General features: G+C 40.8%; 1 protein-coding gene across 4 annotated transcripts in view; it reads left to right on the top strand.

Annotated features, from left to right (window-relative positions):
- Sf3b2 (splicing factor 3b subunit 2) overlaps window positions 1–24,422 on the top strand; it is a 286,261-nt gene that overhangs the window by 82,185 nt on the left and 179,654 nt on the right. For all 4 annotated transcript variants that reach the window (XM_067102041.1, XM_067102039.1, XM_067102042.1 and 1 more), the window contains exon 3: window positions 9,949–10,182. In XM_067102041.1, the coding sequence (XP_066958142.1) occupies window positions 9,949–10,182 (234 nt within the window). The remainder of the gene's footprint in view (window positions 1–9,948; window positions 10,183–24,422) is intronic.

Raw genomic sequence — 24,422 nt, forward strand, 5'->3', positions numbered from 1 at the left:
TTCGATTTATGGTGAATTTTTGAAAAAACTTTTTTCTTACGCCCGCTCGCTAACTCGGCCGAAAATTTCAGAAATTCTTTCGTCATTTTGTCGTAATTTTTGCACTGTTCTATATTAGCCGTTACATAAAGTTTTATATATGAAAATGTGTGCAATTTCATGTAAAATACAGCAAAATACAACCCATGGTTGTAGCTTTTATCAGTTTGGAAATATTTTCATATAAACCACGTTAACTGCCAAAATTTCAACCTTCAGTCAACTTTGACTCGACCGAAATGGTAAAAAAATGCAATTGTAAGCTAAAACTCTTACATTCTAGTAATATTCAATCATTTACCTTCATTTTGCAACAAATTGGAAGTCTCTAGCACAATATTTCGATTTATGGTGAAGTTTTGAAAAAACTTTTTCCTTACGTCCGCTCGGTAACTCTGCCGAAAATCTCAGAAATTCTTTCGTCACTTTGTCGTAATTTTTGCACTGTTTTATGTTAGCCGTTCCATAAAGTTTTATATGTGAAAATGTGCGCAATTTCATGTAAAATACAACAAAAAACAACCCATGGTTGTAGCTTTTATCAGTTTGGAAATATTTTCATATAAATCATGATAAGTGCCAAAATTTCAACCTTTGGTCAACTTTGACTCGACCAAAATGGTCGAAAAACGCAATTGTAAGCTAAAACTCTTACGTTCTAGTAACATTCAATCATTTACCTTCATTTTGCAACAAATGGGAAGTCTCTAGCACAATATTTCGATTTATGTTTTTAGTAGATTCTGGTATTCAAAGAAAGTTTATAATAACATGTTTTTCTTATGTTTATTGTAATTTATCCAAATTGGTGTTAAAATATGTGAAAAGTAAAAAAAAATTATGCAGCGTTCATCCAAAAACAAGCTTCTGTCATTGACTTCGACGGGTGTTGTTATTAAATTTGGACTTACCATCATAATACTTTATAATCTCTTTATTCATTAACATTGTTTATTGACAAAACATATCTGAGGGAGAAATTTAGGTTAGTAAGCAAGTTTCGATTCACATTACTTGGTAATTATTTGAAAACAATGATGCTATTGGGACAAAATACTTGCAACCAATCAGCTAGCAAGAAACTTTTCCGAGCTAAAAGGGCACCCCTGTGAGTGAGTGCTAATGTGCCTCAGTAAAAAAAACTGAGTTTAATTACTGTATTTTCATATCATTTTCATGACTAAATGCACTTTTTGTGATAAAACTATTAAAATACTCAGGTAGAAGCATTTTTAGAGGTTTTTTGTGTGTTTAAACTATCAAAATAGGCAATTCTAAGTGTTTTTAGAAGGGTTTAAGTATTCGCGGATTTTAGCTATTTGGCGGGGGGTGCGGTACACATCCCCCGCGAATACAGGGCGTTTACTGTAAAGCAGATCTACAGCTGTCCATTTAGCAATCTGCTCATTGAATTAATTTCCTAAACAAAACAGTGTGGCACCAAAGGCCATTTATTTTTGTGATGTAGTTGCACCATTCAATTGTGTGTGTGTGTGTGATGAATTTTTTCACCTTGCTGTTAGATGTAAGTTGTAGAAAATATTTAAGTACAGGTTATAATAAAGGGTCTTTGTTGCTTAACAGACATTGTTACTTATCAAAAAGCCAGACCCCCTAAGCATCTGTTAAGTTGAGGTGCTACTGCACTTATAAAAGTTTTCCTGTAACCTTTAAGATGTGGACTGGCAGTAAAGATAATAATTGTAGAAGCATATTTATTTGTATTTTATGTTTTGTAATTTCTTCATTAAGCTGATCGGTTGCTTCAAGTTTTCTGTTTCTTGTACTGAGATCAAGCTAGCATCACAACTCTGCTCACCAGGCATCTAATTACATTTTCCAACTACTCTTTCTAGCAGTGTTACGCATTTTGCAAATCTGCAGAGTTTTCTTAGTTGCTAGACAGTCTTGTTTTCCCTGGCAAAAATAGACCCAGTGCTGTCATCTTTTTCTTACATTGATCAAGTGCATGCCCTTCATGCTGCAAGTAGATCTGGCCATCATTCACGTTGGTTAGTAATGGGCTTCAAAAATGCAAGAGAGAGAGAAAAAAATTGGTCGTGATGCAAATTAACAGACTTCCTGCGTCACTCATGGTTTCAGAGGTTTCTTCTGGCCCATCTTTCAACACTTCCAAAGCTTTTATTACTTTTGTAGAACAAGAAGTTTTACAGCTTCATGCTGTGAACTCTATCTCGTATTAAATGTTTCTTAAGAACATTCATTCATTGGTGGAGCTTAACCCCTCACAGTCCGGGCTAAAATATATATTAAGCACACCCCTAGACCAGGCTAAATTTAAGGATGCCCATTTAAAATAAAAACGTCAATGGAAAGAGGAAGATATGCATATGCACATGGTATAAAAAAAATTCTGAACAATTTTCTGTACCTTCCACGGGAAGTTGAAAGTAAATATTTCCAATCCTGTGCAGGTCTCTGTACCAAGAAAGTCATTAAAATATGCTAATTTTACCAAGTTATAAATGTTTTTTCTAATGATTTTTCTATTTTATTTTGTAAAATTATAATTACAGCTCACACAATATCGGTAACAAATTCTGGGTATATTTTTTGTAGAATATTTTATGAGACACCTTGGATGGGAATGGTGGACAACCTTCCCCTTCAACATCTCAAGGCAAACTGATCTCTCTCTCCTGTACCGACTAGCTAGTGTAGTTGCCATAAGAGTTGCCATGAGTCATTTATGGCCCAAGGAAGTTGTCTGAGCACATTTCCCACAAAATTCGTTCAAACTCTCTATGACAATACCCAGAATTTACCCTAAAGCTGTAAATAGTTGTCATTTGACGACACTCACTCACAGGGTTAAGATGAATATGTTCACTTTTGCCACGTTGCCAAAGAAAGTCACAAAACTGTCCAAACACCAGTGACATGCACACTAGCAAGATTGAGTGTGTTATTGTTAGTAGGTCCAAACACTGCTGGGAATTCATATCTAAAATTGGTTTCTGTACACCTTAATATGTCCAGTGCTTTTCAAGATTTCTTTCATGGAGCACAAAAGAGCTGTTCACGTTGATAATGTAACAGTGCAGTAGCAACAAGTCTTTATATATGGAACTTAACAAGTAATTACATAGCTATAGTTTCTAATTTAAACGGCAGCTTAAGAATCGAAAATTCGCGGTAGTGCTCTTTTTGTTTTGGTGCAGGTAAGTGCCCCGCCCACTTTCTGGAAAGTATAGGTACAATGTAGCTGAAGAGCTCAGATTGTTTCTGCCGTGTGATGACCAAACATCAATTGTTCAGAGCTTTGTTTTGTTAAATCATGAGTAGTTTCACTGGATGGTTTGGTTGTCTATTGAAGGATTTGGTGAAGTATTCTTTCATTTGGTAGCTGCCGAGCTATAGTTTCATAGCTTAGTTAAGTTTAGCTTAGCTTTTTTCAATTTTTTGGACTGATTTGGATTATTATGTCAGACACGAGTGTGACCAGTAGCCGGTATTGCTGCAAAGGCTGTAATACTAGGTTGACTCCATTTAAATATGACGAACATTCTATTTGTTTTCACTGCCTTGGACAAGTATGTTCCCCTGATTTGACTTGCGAGGAATGTAAGGATTGGGATGTAAGTAAGTGGAAAGTGTTGACCATTCATTTGAATAATTAGAGAAAGCTAGGGTTAGGAAAGTGTCCTCTACCACTAAACCAGCTTTTTCGACACCTTGACTTCTCGTTCCCCGATTCCTACTTCTCTTGCTCTTCCTACAACTCTATTACCTGGCTCCCATCCCTCTGAACCTGGTGCCATCACCAGTCTCGAAGTTCGGATGGATAAGAAATTCGATGCTTTAGTAAGTACTGTTGCTCAGGTAAGAGTTCTTTTGGACTAAACAAATGAGGATCATAGTACAAGTGTTGATCCAAGTGCTAGTGTTAGTGTTGTAGAGGGGGTGGCTACTCATCCAACTGATGCTCCTAGATGGAAGTCCCTGCCAAACTCCCCTGCACCTGGGAGGAGGCAAACCATAAGTCCAAGGGAGGTCAGTGGGGTTTGCCCACGAGTAGTTGCTTCCTCATTCGAGCCTGTTGCTGGTCCCAGGTATTGACAGACAGCCACTGGAAAGGCTTCTTACTGATCTCCTAAATTCGGTCCCTGTCAGACTCCCCTACACCTGGGAGTAGGCAAACCTTAAGTCCAAGGGAGGTTGGTGGGGTTTGCCCACGAGTAGTTGCTTCCTCAGCTGAACCTGTTGCTATTTCCCAGGTTTTGGCAACCATACGCTGGAAAGGTGTCCAATTGGATCACACCTTATCTTCCAGTGGTTCGGATTCTGAACCCAAAGGACACGGTCGACGTTTTCAGGAGTCTTCTAGGCCTTTGAAGAAGCATGTGGCAGATGTGCTTCCAGCGGTATCTCGCAAGCGCCATAAAGATCAAGAGCCCTCTTGCAGCTATTGGGATGACAGAGAGCTCCCTTTGGACACCAAGCACCTATTGGCTCGTAAGCGCCCATTGGCTCCCAAGCACCAATTGGCTCATAAGCGCGCTTTGGGATCTCCCTCTCCCATTGGATCCGAGCTCCCAGTGGCTCATAAGCTTGCTGTAGGTTCAGTTCGTGGTGTAGCTCCAGACATCCCATTGCCTCCCAGCTCTCCAGCATTGTGATACGAGTTTGAGACTTCAGATTCAGACGTCCCTATTGCTGCAGGTCAACCTGTTCGGCGCCTTCTGTGTCACAGATCCCCAAGACTCTTCTGTGTTGCCCGTTCACCAACATTTGGACAGCATTCTGGAACTGTCGAAAAACTGTTGTCTTTGAAACCAGAAGAACCACAACAAGATTTGGCGCTTTCCGCTGTATCTTCAGCAGAGGAGGAACCTGAACCAGAACAACCTTCATCGTCTGTTCTACTTCCATACGTATTTCTCCACCGCGGCCCCTTCTTCCCCGGGATCAGCGTTCTTGTTACGTCAATCCTTGAGTGCCATTGGACTCCCGAAGATGGCCCTCTCTATCTCGTCCAAGAAAGCGTTGTCAGGGATCAACTCTTGGCTGTCTGAGAAGAGGGAGTTGGGCAAAGCTGTATTTTGTTCTCCTTCTCAGTTTTCCAAAAGGAGGTATGTGTTCTGTACAACCGGGGAAGCTCCTTCCTTGGGAGTTTCTGCTATATTCATACATGCAGACTGGCTCGGAGTCTTGTCGTTTGTGGACCAGGCGATTCGAGATGGGGCACAGGAGTTAGCTGCTCTATTTCTGTCATGTATACTAAAGAAAAGAGACGCGGTGTTCTTTCACCACTAGAGGAGTGACACCATCCCAGAGATCTGCTGTTCTTTCCACTCCTCTGGACAGTACCAGCCTTTTTCCTCAAACGACATTAGAGCGGGTAGCCATGGAATTGCAAAAGGCTACTCACAACTTGCTTGCGAGGTCATCCAAGTGAACGATAGAGTCTAAGCGATCACCTGTGATTTCATTTAATCCTCGGCCTGTCTCACCTCTCCAGCCATGGTCCTTTCGAGGTAACAAAGGAAGAGCTTCCTCGCGCCCACACACAAATCCCAGATCAGTTTGCCCTATCAGCAAGAAGTCCACTTCTAGACCAATCTCTTGCAAGTGAGACTTCTGTCCTCCATCTACCTGTGGGCGCCAGACTCCCACACTTCTGGAGACAGCTGGAGGCCAGATCGATAGAACCATGGGTACCACAGGTTCTCAAGGAAGGATATGCGATTCCCTTCAAAGAGAGTCCATCTTTGTTGCCTGTGCCATCACCCTAAGGGCACACACTAGGCTCCGAGAGTTTTCAGCCCTCTCAAAGGAAGTCACAGCTGTTCTCCACAAGAGAGCTATAGAAGAGGTAAAAGACTTGTCATCAGAGGGGTTTTGCAACCACCTCTTTGTAGTCCCCAAAACCTCCAGGGTTTAGAGGCCGGTCCTGGATGTAAGCCGTCTGAGTGTCTTTGTCCAAACCACGTAGTTCAGGATGCAGACAAACAGCCCAGTTCTTGCTGCAATTTCCCAAGGAGATCGGATGGTCTTGATAGACATGAGAGATGCTTACTTTCATACCCCAATGCACCTGGATTCGAGGAAATTCCTGAGATTTGTCTTTCAGGACAACTTTTCAATTTTGGGTTCTATGCTTCAGGTTGTCAACATCCCCTCAAGTCTTCACCAGGGCTAATGGGTGTGAAAGTTTGTCTATATCTGGATGATTGGCTCCTACGATCATCCCAGAAGTGCACGGAGGACCTTCTCAGAACCCTACAGTTAGCCCAGGAGTTGGGCAGGAAAAGTCCCAACTAGTCCCTTCTCAGACGATAGTCTATTTGGGGATGAAGATAGACTCTCGGGTTTTTTTGGTTTTTTCCATTAGAGAAGAGAATACTATCATGTACCCAAAAAAGTGCATAATTTTCTGAGTCTTCAGACCTGCTCAGCCAATGATTGGATGCGCCTGCTACAGACTCTCTCCTCCATAGAGATGTTCGTTCCTTTAGGGATACTGCATGCGACGCCTTTGCAGTTCTTTCTGAAGGCCAGTTGGGACAAGAAAATTCCTCCAGATTATTCATATTCCCCCATCACACAGGAAATAAAAGATCTTAAGTGGTAGCTTGTAAAAGGAAGGTTCCACTCATGGAAGTTCCTATCTCACCCAAACCCGAACCTCTCATTGTTCTCCGACGCATCAGACCTAGGTTGGGGAGCGACACTAGGACAATTGGAAGTGTCAGGGAAGTGATCCTTTCAAGAGAGGAAACTGCATATAAATCTGTAGGAGCTGAAGGCGATTCACTTGGCTCTTCAACATTTTGCTGCGGTAACTCGAGACTCAGTGAATGCGGTTCATTTGGACAACACGACAGCTCTGGCTTACATTTGAAACCAAGGAGGCACTCACCCTCTGTCACTGTGCGAGTTAGCCAGGGATCTCTTTCTTTGGACGCACAACAACAATACACAGATTCTCACCCACTGTGTTCAGGGCAAATTAAGCGTATTAGCGGGCGAATTGAGCCGCTATAAACAGGTTCTACCCACAGAATGGTCACTGACTCCACAGGTGTGCGCTGACCTGTTAAAATGGTGGGGAACACTGTCGGTAGACTTGTTTACATCGCCTCCCCCTGTATTGCTCTCTGGTGCCGGACCCTGAGGCTTGGGCAACGGATGCGATACTTCAGGATTGGTCACACCTGGAAATTTATGCCTTCTCTCCAGTCAGTCTAGTAAGAGACATGATCAACAAATTCAAGACTTCTCACCATGCAGTGGTGATCCTAGTAGCCCCCTTTTGGCCTCAAAAGGAGTGGTGTCCAGACCTTCTGGAACTTCTGTCAAATTTTCCATCGCTCCTCCCACAGAGGAAAGATCTTCAAAGACAACCTCACTTCAACAGACATCATCAAGGTTTGTCCACTCTCGCTCTGACAGGCTTTAAACTGTCAGGAAGCTTATTAGAGTGAAAGGATTTTCAAGAGAATTTGTGAATGCTATCACAAAATGTAGACGCAACTCTTCTTCAAAGCTCTACCAGGCTAAGTGGGCAGTTTTTAGGAGGTGGTGTAAAGAACGTAACATTTCTTCCTCTACTACCTCGTCTGTAGCCCAGCTTGCCAAATTTTTACTTTACCCAGGATTTTTGAGAGGCCTTTCGACGTCTACGATAAAGGGTTACAGATCCATGCTGAACTCAGTATTCAAGCATAGAGGTATGAACATTTCCTCAGACCTGGACATTTCAGACTTAGTCAAGTCTTTTGACACCAGGAAACAGAAGTCTTAGCAGCCAGTGTCTTGAAACCTAGATGTAGTCTTACATTGGTTGTCAGGCCCGCCTTTTGAACCCATGCAAATGTCCTCCTTTAGGGATCTGTCTAAAAAGAGTCTTTTTCTTAATCGCTTTAGCCACAGCGAAAAGAGTCAGCGAGTTGCAAGCCATGGACGAACAAGTTGGTTTTTTTGCAAGAGACAGCTATTTGCTCATATATTTTAGGCTTCTTAGCCAAAAATGAGCACCCATCTAACCCTTGTCCTCATTCTTTTTCTGTCCAGAGTCTTGCAGGACTGGTAGGACCATTGGAACAAGAGAGACCATTATGCCTAATGAGAGCATTAAGATTTTGCGTCAAGAAACCCAAGAATATCAGGGGCTTCTCATAACCTCTGGTGTTCTGTCCAGAACCTTCTTGTCATCTCTCCAAGAATGCTTTCTCTTTCTTTTTGAGAGACATTATTGTAGAGTCTCACTTGGGAATTCGGGAGAATAATTTACCTTTGTTAAAGGTAAAAGCACAGGAAGTATGGGCAGTAGCCACTTCGTTGGCTTTTTAACGCTATTTCTCTTTAGTTACCATAATCCAATCGACTTATTGGAAGTGTCGCTCGGTCTTCGCCAGCTGTTATCTATGTGATGTTGAAACTGTGTTGGAGGACTACAGTACACTGGGTCCATTCTCCGTGGCTGGTGTGGCACTAGGGAATGAGGGGTAGGAGTGATCCTCCTATTTCTCTGTCTCCTAGTCTTGATTAAGGTTGCTGAGTTTTTGGGAAGCCGGAGGTATTTAGTATCTGGAGCACCCTCCAATCTTCATTTTTAATGGATGGGTAATATATGTTTTTTTAAATGGTGTACAGGTAATATAGTTTTATGTTTGTGTGTTAGTTGATGTCTATTTTTTGCCCAGGGCAAGAGCAATTGTTTTGTTTAAGCTTTGTCGAGTCATAGAAGCACTTCCTGACCACAAAGCTCCCACTGAAGTAGGGACAATCCTGATGCTACAGGTCATGTCCCTACAGGTTGAGATGAGCAACAACCAAGAGTCAGTATCTTTCTGCTCTTGCTCTCTCCCCAGGTAAGGTTACAACAAGCATCCCCACAGTGCTAGCTTTTCTTTTCTGTTTCAAGTGCATTTCTTTATAATGTTTTTGGAGTAGCACATGTCCATTCTTCCCACCTATCAATGTGGGATCAGCTATGTAATGACTTGGTAAGTTTCATATACTGTATAAAAATGACACTTGTATATAATAAAATAATGTTCGTATATACTTACCAAGTAATTACATGAACAGAGCCTGTCCCTTCTCCCCGCGCATGGACATAGAGCATAAACGAACAGAGCTCTTCAGCTACTTTGTACCTGTTCTTCCCCGAAGGTGGGCCGGCACTTACCTGCACCAAAACAAAAAGAGCACTACTGCAAATTTTCAGTTCTTAAGCTGCTGTTCAAATAGAAACTATAGCTATGTTATTACTTGGTGAGTATATATAAAACCTTATTTTATTATAAAAATGTCATTTTTGGGATTCTAACCATAGAATGAATTTGAAGGATTGTCAACTTTTATACAAAAGCAGTACAGTAATGTACAGTGCTAGAGGCTTGTGGAGGATGGTCCAAACTAACTCATACCAACTGTGGCTGGAAACTAATTTTTAAATGTTTTAGATAAGATAAATGACAGACAGCCATGTCCTTAGAGAAACTAAGCTCTCCAGATTCACCAGGGAAGTTGACATTTCAGACAGCGCTTGAACTGATAGGAAGCTAAATACCAGATCTTTGTGACCCACTCCCAGTTGAGCAGCAGATGGGCACCATAAGTATAACTAAATAATGATAATGTTCCAAGCTTCATTGACCAATCAAGCTGTTTTCAAAGAATGCTCTTTGTATACTGGGGTTTGTACACTTAGGAAAGTCCTCAAATTTTGTGAGTCATAAACAACTGCATTTTCAAAATATGATTAAGAAATAATTACATATTCAAATGGAACAATTCAGTTTTGGGTTCTGAAGATGTCAGATGTGCTCAAAACATAGATACAGTATTAGCAACAACATTCATCCAAAGTATGTTTTTTTGCATTACAGTATATTTATTTTGATCACAAGAACTATGACATGATTTTTTAATTTCCAGATGTTAGCACGGCAAAGACATTTGGAGGAAGAACGTTTGATGCAACATAAAGTGCGAGAACAGCAAAGACTTATAGAGGAGCAGCAGCAACAAAAACAACAGGCAAATTTGTTTAGGTTACAACAAGCTGCATTTATCGAGAAGCAGAGAGAAGAGCAAGAGAAGCAAGTAAAGTTACTAAGGCTTCAGAGGGAAGCTCTTATGCAAAAAGAAGAGGAGCAAGGCAATGTTAATGCAAGTTATATTTTCCACCGGTTATTATTTCTTACGCTTTATAGGGATTTGCTTGTATAATTAGATTAGCGAAATTAAACTTTCTGTTCATGTATTTTTCATCTTAAAATCTCACACAAGAATTTCCAGAAATGTAATGAGCTCAGGTTAAATTTGTGATGAAACCAGAAGATTAGCAACTTGACCCATATATTTTCACAGATATGAGGATGTCTTGTCTTTTAGTCATTGTGGGTTGCTCACTCTGAAGAGGATGTAGGTTATCTTGAAACAGAATACAATATATGCTGCCAGACCCTTAAACATTGTTTTTTGATAGCATACTGTAGCTGCTGTATGTCCTCAAAGGAGTTACACCCTCATGGTTCCCTCAGGGTTCCATAACACAGAACAACCAATCTCAAAGAATTCTTTTATAGTTGGTCTTGGCCAGAATAGTGCGTGTTGGCACAGCGATTGAATATAAAGGACTCAGGACAGGAGGCCTCTGTCTCCTGTCCATGCATCAATTTCCCCGGCTTTTTCTTTCATCTTACTCACACAGATGTGACAACAAAGCGTATGTCGGCTGTCTTCCCCATTACACTGTTCTGTCACAGAGTTCATTCGTCCCCAGTGTCTTGCTCCAATTACTGCAGTCATCACAACAATTTTAAAGCTAATTCAGGGGACCCCCACTTTTTTATGCTTCACTTTATTGCAGATTTTTGTGGAACATATCTTTCACGTTTACGCGGGATCTTTCACCAATTCGTGAATTTTTCTATGGACTGTATCCTTAAAATTATCACCAATTTGCTTTTTTTTCATAAAGCAACACTGTGTACTCACTAGTTACTGTATTTTTTCATATTGTATTCTTGACTAAATACAAATTTTTATAAAAAAGAATTACAGTGTACTTATAGTGTACTACTGTACATACAGTGTGCTGTGTACTGTATGTATAAAAAATTTAACTTTTACAGTACCTTTGGGAAATAAAAATACCACGTTATGCTGTACTACACTGTACTAAATGAAATTTGTACATATTTTCATAACATACTTAACTACAGTACATGTACTGTATACAGTATACAAAGTGAAGTTGTTTACACTACCTTCAGTACAGTAGGTACTGTATACTGTACTTGAAGTTTTGATCCATGTTGTAGCTTTCTTGGTACTGTACAGGTATTTGCAGAACTTGCCACAGCTACACACACAATCTAGAATAAAAAAAATTATGGAAACAAACTAAAACTCTTATAACTGCCTATTTTAATAGTTCAAACAAAGATATGCCATGGGCTGTCATCCTGGAGCACTTGAATATCATTTCAAGTTTATGATTAAGATTAAATCAGTGTTTAATGTTAATTAAAGATGATGATGATGAATTAGCTGTGCAGTCTGATGAATGACAATGATGATACTGTGTGACTGCGCAGCAAAGCAGAGGGGTTACATCTCCTCTGAGGGCACCTCTTTCCCTTCTGCAGGAGATGCTTCCTCCGCCAATTTTACCACTTGCAGTTCAGGGGTTTCGAGAGACTGGAGTGTCCTTCTTCTTCTTCTGCTTGATAAACATGGTGATAGGCAGTTGCTGTCGCTGCTGCTTCATTCTGACGAGGTTATTATAGGGTGTCATTACCCCTTCAGGTTCATTCCATTTGTTCCATATGAGCATCACCGGCTAAAATTTTATTCCACGCCTCCTTGAGCGTCCTCAAAAGTTCAGACAGAACTTCCAAAGACAGGCCCTCATCCTCCTCCACTTCATCCCCTGAACCTGGAATAGATATATACAGTACTGATGAAAACTTACGGAGGTAAATGTAAAACTTACTTTTCTGATAACTACTTAAATATGTAATGTTCTGTTTACAAAAGTAAGAGGTTCTTGTAAGAAGAAAATTTATCATTGTAAAATAATGTAAATACTGTACTATGGGATGGCTGTGAAACTGAATTACGTAATGTATTTTTGTAATAAAAGATAAAAAAAGTACCTGGAGTGTCTTCTTCCTTGCTGGCAGACTTCATCAGCTCTTCCAAATCCTGGTATGTCAGGGGGTCAGAGTAGGCATCAATGAGGATGTCGACTTGTTCCGAGGTGAAGTCATCAAAGCTTTTTCCACCAAGCTGCCTCGCCAATGGGACTGCCTTACCATTGGCCGAATGTTGAATTTCTTCAGGAGAGAAGCCCTTGTATAATTATTAACACACTGGCCTTAACTTCTTCCAGCATGAATTAAGGCTCTTTCTTCATCTCCTTCAACGATTTGCAGATGACGGACAGACGTGGCAATCATGAATATAAGCCCAATACCCCTTCAGCGTAAATTCACTGTCATCGTCCATTGTTTGAAGAAGTTCTGGGTGTAGGGTGCCTTGAAGGCACGGGTTACTCCCTGGTCCATAGGCTGGAAGAGATGGGTGGTGTTGGCAGGGAGGAACTTGATTTGGACTCCCTCGCAATCAAGATTCTCAGGGTGGCCACCAGCTCTATCCATAATCAGCAGCACCTTGAAGTCCAAGCCCAAGGCAATGAGATAGTCCTTTGCTTGTGGGATGCTCTGATGGAGCCAGGTATTCGTAAGTTGTTTGGTGATCCAGGCCTTGGAGTTTGACATCCAAAACACTGGCAGCTAGTGTTTGTTCTTATTCTTGAGGGCCCTGGGGTTGGCAACCTTGTAAATGAGGCCTGGTTTCATCATGAGGCCAGCAGCGTTGCCACACATTAAGAGTGTAACTCTGTCCTTCTGGGCCTTGAATCTGGAGGCTGTGGCTTCATCCTTCATGAGGTACGGCTGTGAAGGCATCTTTTTACAGAATAAGGCAGTCTCATCCGTATTGAACACCTGAAAGAAGGATTAAAATTATTAAATAAAGTACAGTAAAGCTAAAGACAGTTAAAATTGTATAAAACAAAGGAGTCCAGTTAAAGAAAAAAAGTAAAATTGTATCAATTTAAAACCAACCTATTCAGGATGGTAACCACCATCGCTGATGAGCTTCTTGAAGTACTCTGGATAAAGCAATGCCACTTGCCATTTCACCATGCAGCAAAACGCTCTTCAGATTGTACCTCTTCAAGAAATGGTGGAACCAATCATGGCTGGCTTGAGTACAGTGCAGTATTGTATTATTAAAATAGTTTAACCATGCATGTGAGCCGATTAATGGCTCTCATTTTTATTTTGAAAATAAATATATGCTAAAAGGCACACAGTATGCTTCGACGCTGAGCATGCACACATTAAATACATTTACGTACGTTAAATCTTTGAGGAACTGTTGAAGGTCCTGCCTGTGGCTCTTCCTCTTCTTTGAAGCCTGCGAAGTTGTTGCTGACTTCTGTGTCGAAGCTGTTGCCAACTTCTGTGTCGTCGCCAAACAAAAACAAATCTACTTCACCAGACAAACCTTCTGTTTCGTTGCCAGTCAAAAAACGCTGCTATAATTGCTGTTTCTTCTCGCAGATAACTGTACTATCTAGCGGTACCCCCTTACTCATGCAGTCCTCTTTCCAGTAAGCTAAAGACATCCCCTTCGTGATGGTTTTGTCTTGCCCAGTGGATGTCTTCTTGGCACTTTTACCCAAGAAGTGTCCTTGTACAGCCATCCTTATATCCATCTCTCTCTTCTTGATGTACCTGAAAATATTCAGAACCTGTCAGAATAATGAAGTATATTGTAAAATTTGTATATTATGTACAGTACAGTATATCCTATATACTGTACAGTATATATGTACATTACTGTAAACACTTTCGTCAGTAAATGGTAATTGATTAATTGCCTCATTGTACTCTCATTCAGTGAATAATGGCGTGCTACCTAATAACTTCATCGCTCTTTCAGCATATCCAGGGTTTCAACTGTTTTTTCCTAATGCCATGAACTTCTTCAGACGCTTAGGCTCTTTGCCAGATAGTCAAAGGGGCAGGGCGTTTTGGAGGCACCTTAAGGCACGATTAACAACTGTACATGACAGTAAACACAGTAAGCGAACAGATTGCAAAAGAGCTTATTGCTGAACACAGGAATTGCACGGGGTGGTCTATGAAGATGCTGCCTTGTAGCATCTCACAGTTTCTGTACTCCAAGGAAAGTGAATGGTGCATCTGGATTGGCGGCTTTACAAAATGTCAGCCAGTGGCGTGTCAGGTAGCATTGCGCCTAGGTATTTTACCAAGAACCCATTATCTGTTTCACGATCTTTGTTTATTGCCTTGGGTTAAGCATCTTTAAGAAAAAAAATATATTTTGTTGATATTCAGCTGTGTTTACGTACATTAATATTACTGAAATGTGTGAAAATTAGTACAGTAAATAATTTTTTTATCGTAAATGTATTTGTACATAACCACAAAAATACCAACATGACATAACAAACCTAGCATCCTGTTTGGAAGAACGTGTCCTGTCCTTCTAAACTACCCATATATGTGCTATACAGTAGTACTATCCTAAAATATGTACTCTACAGTAAATATCACCTCAAAATGTCAATAAAATGTATGTACATTATGCAAAGTACAGTAGACAATGTGCAAAGTTACAGTAAGCAAAAGAAAATAGGCATGTATGGATTATGGGGGATACTTAGAGTAACAGTTGTAGGAAGGTACGTAATGTTGTAAGTGGACTTTGAAATGATGTTGGGGTGTTTTGGGATGATAGTTTAAGGCAAATTTTTTTTAACTGTTAACTTGGGCTATGAACTGTTAAAATAAGTAGTTAAAAGCATTTTAGGAATGTATGTAGTTAAGAGTAACTGTTGTAGGAAGGTAATATAAGATGACTTTGGGTGCTTTGGGATGATGGTTTGGAGTGTACAGATATTTTTGTTTGAAATTATATTAAATTGTTTTAGTATGATCATTTAAGGTATATTTTTGTTTGAACTATTAAATTAGTCCGTGACCTGTTAGAATAAGCCGTTTGTAGCATTTTAGTGTAAGGGGTACAGGGTATTTGTCAGTTATAAGTGTTTTTAGAGAGGGAGCAGTGTACATAGGTATAGGACCCAGTGAAAAGTTCTAGTTCCTTAAAATTTTAACAGGTAGGCTTACATATTTGTTAAAATTGGGAGCCAGTAGGTCTCCTGCAAGGTGAGCAGTTAGGATTAGATCTCTAGGCTACGCTGTAATCGCTGTGCTGTATTTTTTTATTCCTGTATGAAAAAGTGATAATTAGCATTATTAGGTTAATAGTGCATTAGTTAATGACTTTTTAACACTGATAGATAATTTGATGTTACTGAAAGGCTAAATCAGGTGAGTCTAACTTCTTGTTTACGAAACATAACATTGCTCGTAGTTCCCAATCGTGCTTGGCTTACAAGCCCTGGTGTTTACTAAAGGCCAGTATTTCCTTTGTAGCATATTATAATCAAACTAAATGGATTTTGTGATATAGAAAGTTCCCTGGGTATCCTTAATATTGGGGGTCTTTCCAAGTGTTGAAGGAAATAATTCATGCGGGTCTAATATTGATGTTACTTGTTTTAAAGATTGTTGTGACGCTCTTCTTTTTCCAATGGGAATGTGAAAATTATTTTTTGTGATGGTAAAACAATATCAACCTTAGCATCGACATCTAGAGAGGAAAAAGAAAATTTAGGTACAGCCATATATGTGCATAACAAAGAATGTTATGACAAAGTACCAGTAAACTGTACTGACTTGCAAATATCACATATTAAAATTGAATAAAAAACGATAATTATGTAATTTATAATTTATATATACAACCAACCAAATAAAAATTATGACACTGATAAGCTTAAAGATTTGCTTAACAATCCAAGGAACCTACATCAGTAGTAGATGATTTTAATGCTCACAACCCAGTGTGGGACTGTAATTGTACAGTCTCAAATAGAGCAGGAAGTGAAATACTGTAGAAGAATTCATGGATTCAAATGACATGTACTGTATAAATGATGACAAAGTAGACTCGACTCTATGTACAAGTGTAGTAGATAGATGAGATTGGAATACAGTTGATGACTTGCACACCAGTGATCATTTCCCAATATTAATTTCATTATTACAAAATAATCCTGCCAAGCGTGTCACTTATTACAACATACATAAAGCCACCATTTGAGTATATAAAAGATCATAATGAAACTAATAAATTTCTTGTTGATTTCATTAAAAATGCTGCTGATAAAGCAATACCAAAGTCAAAATCTCATCCAACAAAACACAAAGTTCCATGGTGGTTTGATAAGACAAGAGAATTAATAAAAATAAAATGCTCAATAGGGAGATGCTTAGATAATTTGAATAAAAAATTCAGTAAAATGAATAAAACATTATGGATATTAGAATGAACTACAAAAACTGACTGTATTATTACTAGAAATTGATACATTAAAACCTCTGTACAACAAAATATCTGCAAAATTTAAAAAGTAATTCAAGGAAGAATCATTTCACGGGGGAAATATGTATCAAATGTCTAATAATACTCCCACACAAAAAATATGGGAAAAATTCATGAAAATAAATGGTACCCATTTTAAATCATCTAGACATGCTATGTAGATGATGAAAAATACTTGATCCGAAAGAAATAAATAATGTAATAAGAGAAAACTTAACTAATATAAGTAATGATAAGTATTTAGATGAACACTTCTACACAAAGAAAAATTATATAGAATTAATACAAATAAATTTGAAACAGCAGAAAATATATATTTTTACAATAAATTTAATATGGAAGAATTGTAGTATGCTCTCTTGAACAGCAAAAAATCTGCTTCTGGAGGTGACAATATTTGTTGAGTTGATCTGCCACTTAGCACCTTTGGCTAAGTCATACCTGTTACAGTTTTATAATCATTTATGGATTCGGAATTTATTCCCTAATGAATAGCAAAATTCTGTAATACTTTACTTCCCATCCCCAAACCTGGAAAAGATCCTTGTCCAGTCAAAATATTGCAAAAAATTGTTTTATTGCATTAATTTGTTGTTTCATGTGTAAATAACCATATAACAAAAGTTTACCAAAATTGGGTTACCGAAAATGGGTCAAAATGGCGTCATGGTTGATGGCCACCTGTGCCACTAGAAACACCTAATATTCCGGTTAGGAAGGCAATTAGCTCTTCCATACTTTGATAAGTGGTAATTTCAGTGAACAAGTGACTTTACAAATATATAAATAACGTTTACCCCATTATTCAAGGCTTACGGAGGAAACACGACTTAAACATTTTCAGAGATCTTGCTTGGATCACAGTACTGCATTAGTGACAACAGTAACTGTCACTGCAACATTAATTATTGTGATATTAACATGGAATGAGTTGAGGTAAGAGTTTGATATACAGTATATATATATATATATATATATATATATATATATATATATATATATATATATATATATATATATATATATATATATATATATATATATATATATATATATATATATAATCTCATATATATATACATACATATATATATATATATATATATATATATATATGATATTATATATATATTTACAAATAAAAATATATTTATATATATATATATATATCCATTATATATATATATAGGTATGATATTGATATTAACAAATTAGCATTGTATTCCCTTGTTATCCAGAGGAGACCAAGCGTCTTCTAAAACACCTCTTTCATCTAAAAAAAGATGGATATAAGTTAGAAATGATAGACATTTTTAAAGATTTTGTGAAAATTGATAATTCATTTATATATCCATACATAAACACACACGCATACACACACACACACACACACACACACACACACACACACACACTAATATATATTATATATATATATATATAGTATATAGGTGATATATATATATATATGTTTGTGTGTGTACGGGACCTTGTCATAAACTAGATTTGTCTTTGTCAAAATGAAAAATTGAAACAAAGTTTATATTGATGCTGTGATAGAAACCAAGAAAGCCCAACTATGAGCAAAAAGAAAAGTTATTTGAAAACTTACCAAAAGTTTTTCCAATTTACAATTGAATGAGGAAGGTCTTCCATTTGGGAATTAGAATTCTTTTACAAATTTACTAGGGTTTAATTTATCAGAGACTTTACTAGTAAACAATGAGGACAACAAAACAACAGGATAACTAAGGGCAGAAACATTAAAATTAGGACACTTGGAACAGTAATGCAAAATGATTGGCAATAAGCAAGTTGATTAATAATGGGGCTAAACAATGAGACAAAATCAATCAGTCCAATGATAAAATAACATTTATATCTTGCCTGATTAGCCAAATAAAAAGTCTCAGATAATGCAAATGATGGAACTCAGGATGGGAGAATAATTTTTCCATGAACATTTACAAGAAACATCAATTTGAGTAATGAGGCAGTGAGGTATAATCAACCAGGAGAATTTTCAGGATTTTTGGGTGGCAGGCGGAAATACTGAAAGGAAAGGATGCGATCTGTCCGCTTGTCTCTCCTGAAAGAGACGTCCCAGATTAACCACAGACACACACTGAAGGGAATGGAATCCCCCGATTTATAAATGGGGATACTAAACACTTGAATATTAACCACTATAGATAGCCCAGCAGATATTATAATGAAATTAATGGAAGTAGCAACTGCACAATCTGGGAATCTTGGGAACTGAATCTGGGTTGGGCTCTAACAATGAAATATAGAATTTGTTGCACTCACACAAAGAGAAAATTAACACTGGTATTGATAAAAAATAGCCCTTAAATTGCACTGGGGAGGGATAATTGATGATTATCACGTGGATCTTTACTGGAATCAAGACTGGTCTTAAAAGGCAAGTTCCAAGGGACCACCTGGGCTGCGGGTCAGGAGGACTTAACAAAAATCTTTGTGGGAAAGGAGGACCTTCCAGACGGAGGAATGGAAAAATCACCTCTAGTGATTTCAGAGGGAGGAAAGGGCTGGCTACTGGCACCTGACTGACTACTTGCTAATCAAAATAAACTTGATCTAACAGTTGTTGATAAGACACAATCGATTATCCATCTCTGAATGGTAGTTTTCACCGTCAGCGTGAAGGAACCACGTAACAGACTGCGTCTCTGACTGGTCTCAGGAGGCCTCTGACCCCATCTCTGAGAGATGCGCTTGGGAATCTTGGGGCTTGTTTGTGTAAAAAAAATTTAGGCCAATGCTGACCTGCTGTGGTAAAGTCAGCAAGGCCTTTCAGCAAAAAGAGTGGAGGAAAGGATCCTAAGATTAGCTGTATTTTGGTTAAGATCCTTTTAGGAAGGAGGCTAATTTTTGCCCCACTATGTCCCTTACTGCTGGCAATATCTAACTTTTATCTGACATCATGTGATGGGGTGAAAAGGGGATCTACATCCTTTTGGGCTGCAAATCAGGTGAGTGGGGGAGGGATTCTGTTGGTGAAAACTGGCTTTAATGGCTGTTCTCTGTTTCAAAATAATCTTGCTTTGGGAACCCGCCAATTTCCGTAATCGACAGTCAGATGAATAGCAGATTATTTCAAAATTAAATAGTGCACTGAAATTTACAGGAGGGAGGGATAAATCTTCTGACAGGTCCCCAAAACTGGCCCTTCACACCCTTTCGGTGTGAGGGTCTTAGCTAATTCTTCCAGGTTGGGGTGACCCACATAAGGTGGATTGTGGCTCTGGAACAGATCCATCTAAAGGAACGGCTACTAACATTTGCTAGGATGACGGAGGGAAACCTACGCGGAGTAGACAAATGCACACTGTAACACCTAACCTAACCTAATCTACTATCCCCCGCGACTCTGGCACTGCCAGCAGACTGGCACTAACAAATGGCAACCATGAACTTAGGTTCGGCACAACCTGATTTTAACACGCAACAAATTGAAACAATGAACTAACCTGAAGGGTGATTCCAATGTATGATTAAGTAATGTATCAGTTTGAGTCTAGAAAGTGGGTTGGAAGGAGGTTAGGTAGAACTGCTGAAACATTGTAGTACAAAGGCCTAAGTGGTTTTGGTTAATGCTATCCCCCCAGGGCTCAGAGGTCACACAGGCTACCCTCTCTGGGCAGGTGCCAGGAGGGGGCTCTGAGATGGAAGCGGCACTGTTGCCAACAGGCACGAGTGCCAAGAGAGCTTATGGCTCTGTCTTTAAGAGTGAATTTCTTTAGGAGACCTTTTCTTCTTCTTGACATTGGCCTCGGGTCTGGCACAGGCCATTTAGGGGCTTTTAGGATACTGACTCTGAAGAACGGCCAGGAGTGCTGTCAGGCAAAGCAGGATCAGGGGCAGCCTCAGGGGCTGATGGCTGGCCTCTCCTTCGGCTGCTGCGACAACTCTTTCCTCGAGGGGAAGAGAACCAGTGTCTGTGTCCTGGCGGACAGGTTCACTGGGTCGACCAGAAAAGAGGTAATGTCCAGGCCTGCCAGAGGGTCTTCCTCAGCAGGTGGAAAAGAGGAAGAAGAAACATCATGGGGTCGGAGGTTCGACACTGTCCGCGATGATCCCAAATTATCCAAGATTTGGTGGATCTCCGTGGGAGGATCCGAGTGTTGTACGGGGGACCGGCACTGGCACTAATATCAGGGCCAGGTTCAGACGCTTGGCAGGGAGCATCCCGCCAAGATGGGTGGAGCTTGGCACTGACCAGTGCTGAGCAAGTTGGCACTGGCATAAATTGGTGTCAGACAAAGCTGAAGGGGACCTGGGGATCGAGACCCCTCGGTGTCCCTGGCGTGATCTGGGACAGCGATTCCTGTCTTAATGAGAGGGTTGGGCCTCTTGGTTGGTGGAGTTGGGAACAGCTAGCCTAACCTGGGGCACTTTGTGCCCATCTCTCGGATTGCCCGTTTTGTTGCAGGTCCTGCAGCGGTAATTTGTGCGATTCTGTTGTGATGAGGGAGTAAAACGTTGGTGGAGTCCGAGGGCAAGACCAGCTCCATCCTAGCCCTGGAATGTGTTTGATGCTGGTGCCCAAGGGTCCGGTTCGCTTCCATTGGTCCCTGAATGGAAGGTTGGGTTGACCTGGTGGCACAGCTGTCACAGAGGCTGTGTCTTGCTCAGGAGGTCTTCCCACGGCCTCACTGGTGGAGGCAGTCAGGCAATAGAATGGCTTTGGGGTTGGGGCATCCCCAGAGGATGTCCCGTCCTAACTAGGAATTCCCTCCATGCCTGATGCGGTTCACGCGGTGACGCCCATAGGCGGTGAATTTCAATGCTCCAGTCGGTAATCACCCCGGAGTGAGACTGTGGGGAACAGTTATGGACTGCTGGTCTACCCAGGTTACCGTCCACCTGACTTCCTCATCTATGAAGGTGGGGCTGGCACTTTGGCCTCCTCGATCAGGCTATTATCCGAGCCCGTGTCGGCAGTAGTTGGCGATTAGGTTCACTATTAGGCAGACTCATCCAGAGGGCTATGGTGACGGACTTTGTCCAGATCCGCTCAGGGTGAGCCTTTTCTGGCGGCTCAGCCAGAGAGGTTGGTACTGATCAGGTGGACATGCCTGGGAGCGACCACATGTTTTGGGCATGCAGGATACCCTTAGGTCCAGAGTGTCCTGAAGCTCCACAGTCTGGCAAGGGCCCAGGGGATAGGATGATTAGCCAAAGCAGTGACGGTGTGCTGGGAAGCTGGTGCTGAATTAGGAGAGGAAGAGGGATGGTTATTGGTAGGCTGCCGAGGTTGTTGCCCGGTGGATTACTGTCCCTGCAGTGGCAGTCTGCTTCAGCATGACCGTACTTCTTGCAGATGGTGCGTGGAAGCTGCTAGGTGGTCCATTTTTGGGGCGAATGAAGGCCAAGAGGTATCCGGGTGGTACTATTTGGGCTGCAAGGTGCTGTGGGAGGGTTTTACATTTCCCAAGCATCAGCTAAGCGGCAGGCTTTTCTTGAGGGTGGCTGGCTGCTTATCACTAAGATACACAGCCAGGGGTAAAGGCGCACACTGGAAGAGGTCCTCCAGCATGGTCGGTTGAACCACTCCTCGAATGTGTTGCACCACAGGGATTGAACTTGGGTCCCAGTCTGACAGTCTTGTGACAGGCCCATTCGGTCCAGGACCAGCCTCTGCGCCTCCTTGGCCATACCTCGGAATCGTTGTCTCCACCTCTCAGGAGTAATTTCCAACGCCCCTAGTAATGGCCTCCCGGACGGCAGCCATGTCCCTCATGTTGATCTCTTTCCAATGCTCGGTGGCAGCCTTAGGGTTACCCGTCCGGGTGCTTGGTCCGCAGTAAGGCCCTCTCAGCCAGGCTAACGTCATAGGTCTTGAAGAGCAATTCAATCTCTGCGAGCCATTGTTCTGGCAACTTCTTCTGTCCATTTGCCAATGAGGTCATTGACTGTCGCGAATAGAGCTGTATTTGCAAATGGGGTGAGGCTGGATGCTTGTTGGGCGAGGAGAGCTTGGTTTTCCTTCTTGGCTCTCTCCGCGAGCTCCTTGTCTGGAGAGCGCCAGATCACTTTCCTTGAGGGCTCAGGTCCTGTCGTCTCCTGTCTTCTTCTTCCCTCCTCTGCTCGGCTTCTTGCTACCTTCTTCGCTCCTCTCTTTCTTCTTCTCTCTGCTGCTCGGCTTTGCTGCCTTTGCCGCTCTTCTCTTTCTGCTTCTTGCTGTCTTTGTTCTTCTTCATACGAAAGAAGAGCTTCTCAGCAATCTGGGAGTACAAACTTTTGAAGGGCCTGGCCAGAAAGAACCTCCTCCTCCCTATATTCCTAAAATATTGGTGCTCCTCTATGTTGACATCTTGCTTGTGGGGAAGGGGCTGAGTGAGTTACTTGGGTGTTCCTGGAGGAAAAGGTTTTGTGGATGATGAGGAAGTGTCCTTCAGATTAGTGGCACTTCAATGAGTGGCACCTTTGAATGAGGTGGCACTGTGGATGAGTGTGCCAAACCGATGGTCACACTAGGGAAAGCGTTCTTGAAGGAAGTCTGAGTCCTTATGGTAAGAAACGCTAGCAAATGGAGTGCTAAGAACGTAAAAACCTGAAGGCTCTATGGTCCTTATGGCGGATGCACTGTTAATGAGGTGTTCTAAAGGAGCTCCGGTCCTTATGTGGTGCAAACATCAGGTTGTATGGCACTCTGTTTCTTCAATGCAGGTGCAGTGGCCGGCAAAAGAGGTTGTTATGGTTGGGTGGCACTGTGGTGCCTCACAGCGCAGTCTGTGGAGCAATGCAAAATGTCAGTGCATGAATTGGTACTGAAGGTGAAAACCCTGCCTGAGCAGAAGGTAACTAGGGGAGTAAAAGGTAAATGAGAGACTCCAACAGAAGGGAAGAGCATAGGGAAAGTGAAAAGAGTGGAAGATAAGTGCTTCAGTGATTGGGTGAAGGAAAGCAGTGAAACCAGATTAGTGGTACTGAGAGAAATGGAAACTGCATGTGACACTCAAGTGGGTAGCTAGTTATGAGAACTAGGGGCGCTGCCTGACATGAGGACAGGTATCTAAAAACAATAGGCAAACACAATGTGCAGTGTTTTTAGCACTTGCAACAAGCACGTCTGAGATAAGATACACCCCCACTCCCGCACTCCAGTTGAGAAACACATCACGGGTAAGATATATATGCCTTTATAGCGCGATAAATGGTTTGAGCTGAAGCACTTGGAAAGAGAAAAGGTTAGTGTGCTTATTCGTTAAACACAAGTGCTCAAAATACAGCGACTGTGTATATGATAAAATTTAAATGGGTAATGAATTTGAAATTCCCTGATTAAGTATTAAGTATTAATTCTTTGTATCTGCCTTATAATTTGTGAGTTGGTTCCCAAACTTGTAAGTAAATGATGTCAGTCCCGTGTTAAAATGAACGAATCCCAGACAATGAATCTTGAAGGGGGAGAAGGGAAAAAAAATTCTCTCTCTCTCAGTGAAGCGTTATGTAATGGCACTTATTTGTTATGAAATTTTAATCACTTGCAGAAGGGAGGAGGAAGCAACAGGGAGAGAAAAATAAATTGTGGTTGCAAAATTACGTTAAGGTGTAAGTCTTTATGGAATGGCTACTGTCAAAGAACTGCATCAAAATTAGGTATGGAACGTAAGGGTGTTTCAAATTGTTTCACAAAGTTTCCCCAAAGTTCCTCAACGTGAAAGCACACAAGGAGGGGGCTTGTTTCTCCACAAAATAACGTTGTGGGAACGAACTGCTCAATGGAACAGCTGATCGGGAGGCTCTTGCTTTGTCATGCGACAGGATGAAGTGGAATTGGATAAAAAAAATAAAAAAAAAACTGCACTTTCTTGCTAAATGTGGGT

The sequence above is a fragment of the Macrobrachium rosenbergii genome, chromosome 58 (assembly GCF_040412425.1).
Source record: "Macrobrachium rosenbergii isolate ZJJX-2024 chromosome 58, ASM4041242v1, whole genome shotgun sequence".
In the NCBI taxonomy this organism is placed as follows: Eukaryota; Metazoa; Arthropoda; class Malacostraca; order Decapoda; family Palaemonidae; genus Macrobrachium; species Macrobrachium rosenbergii.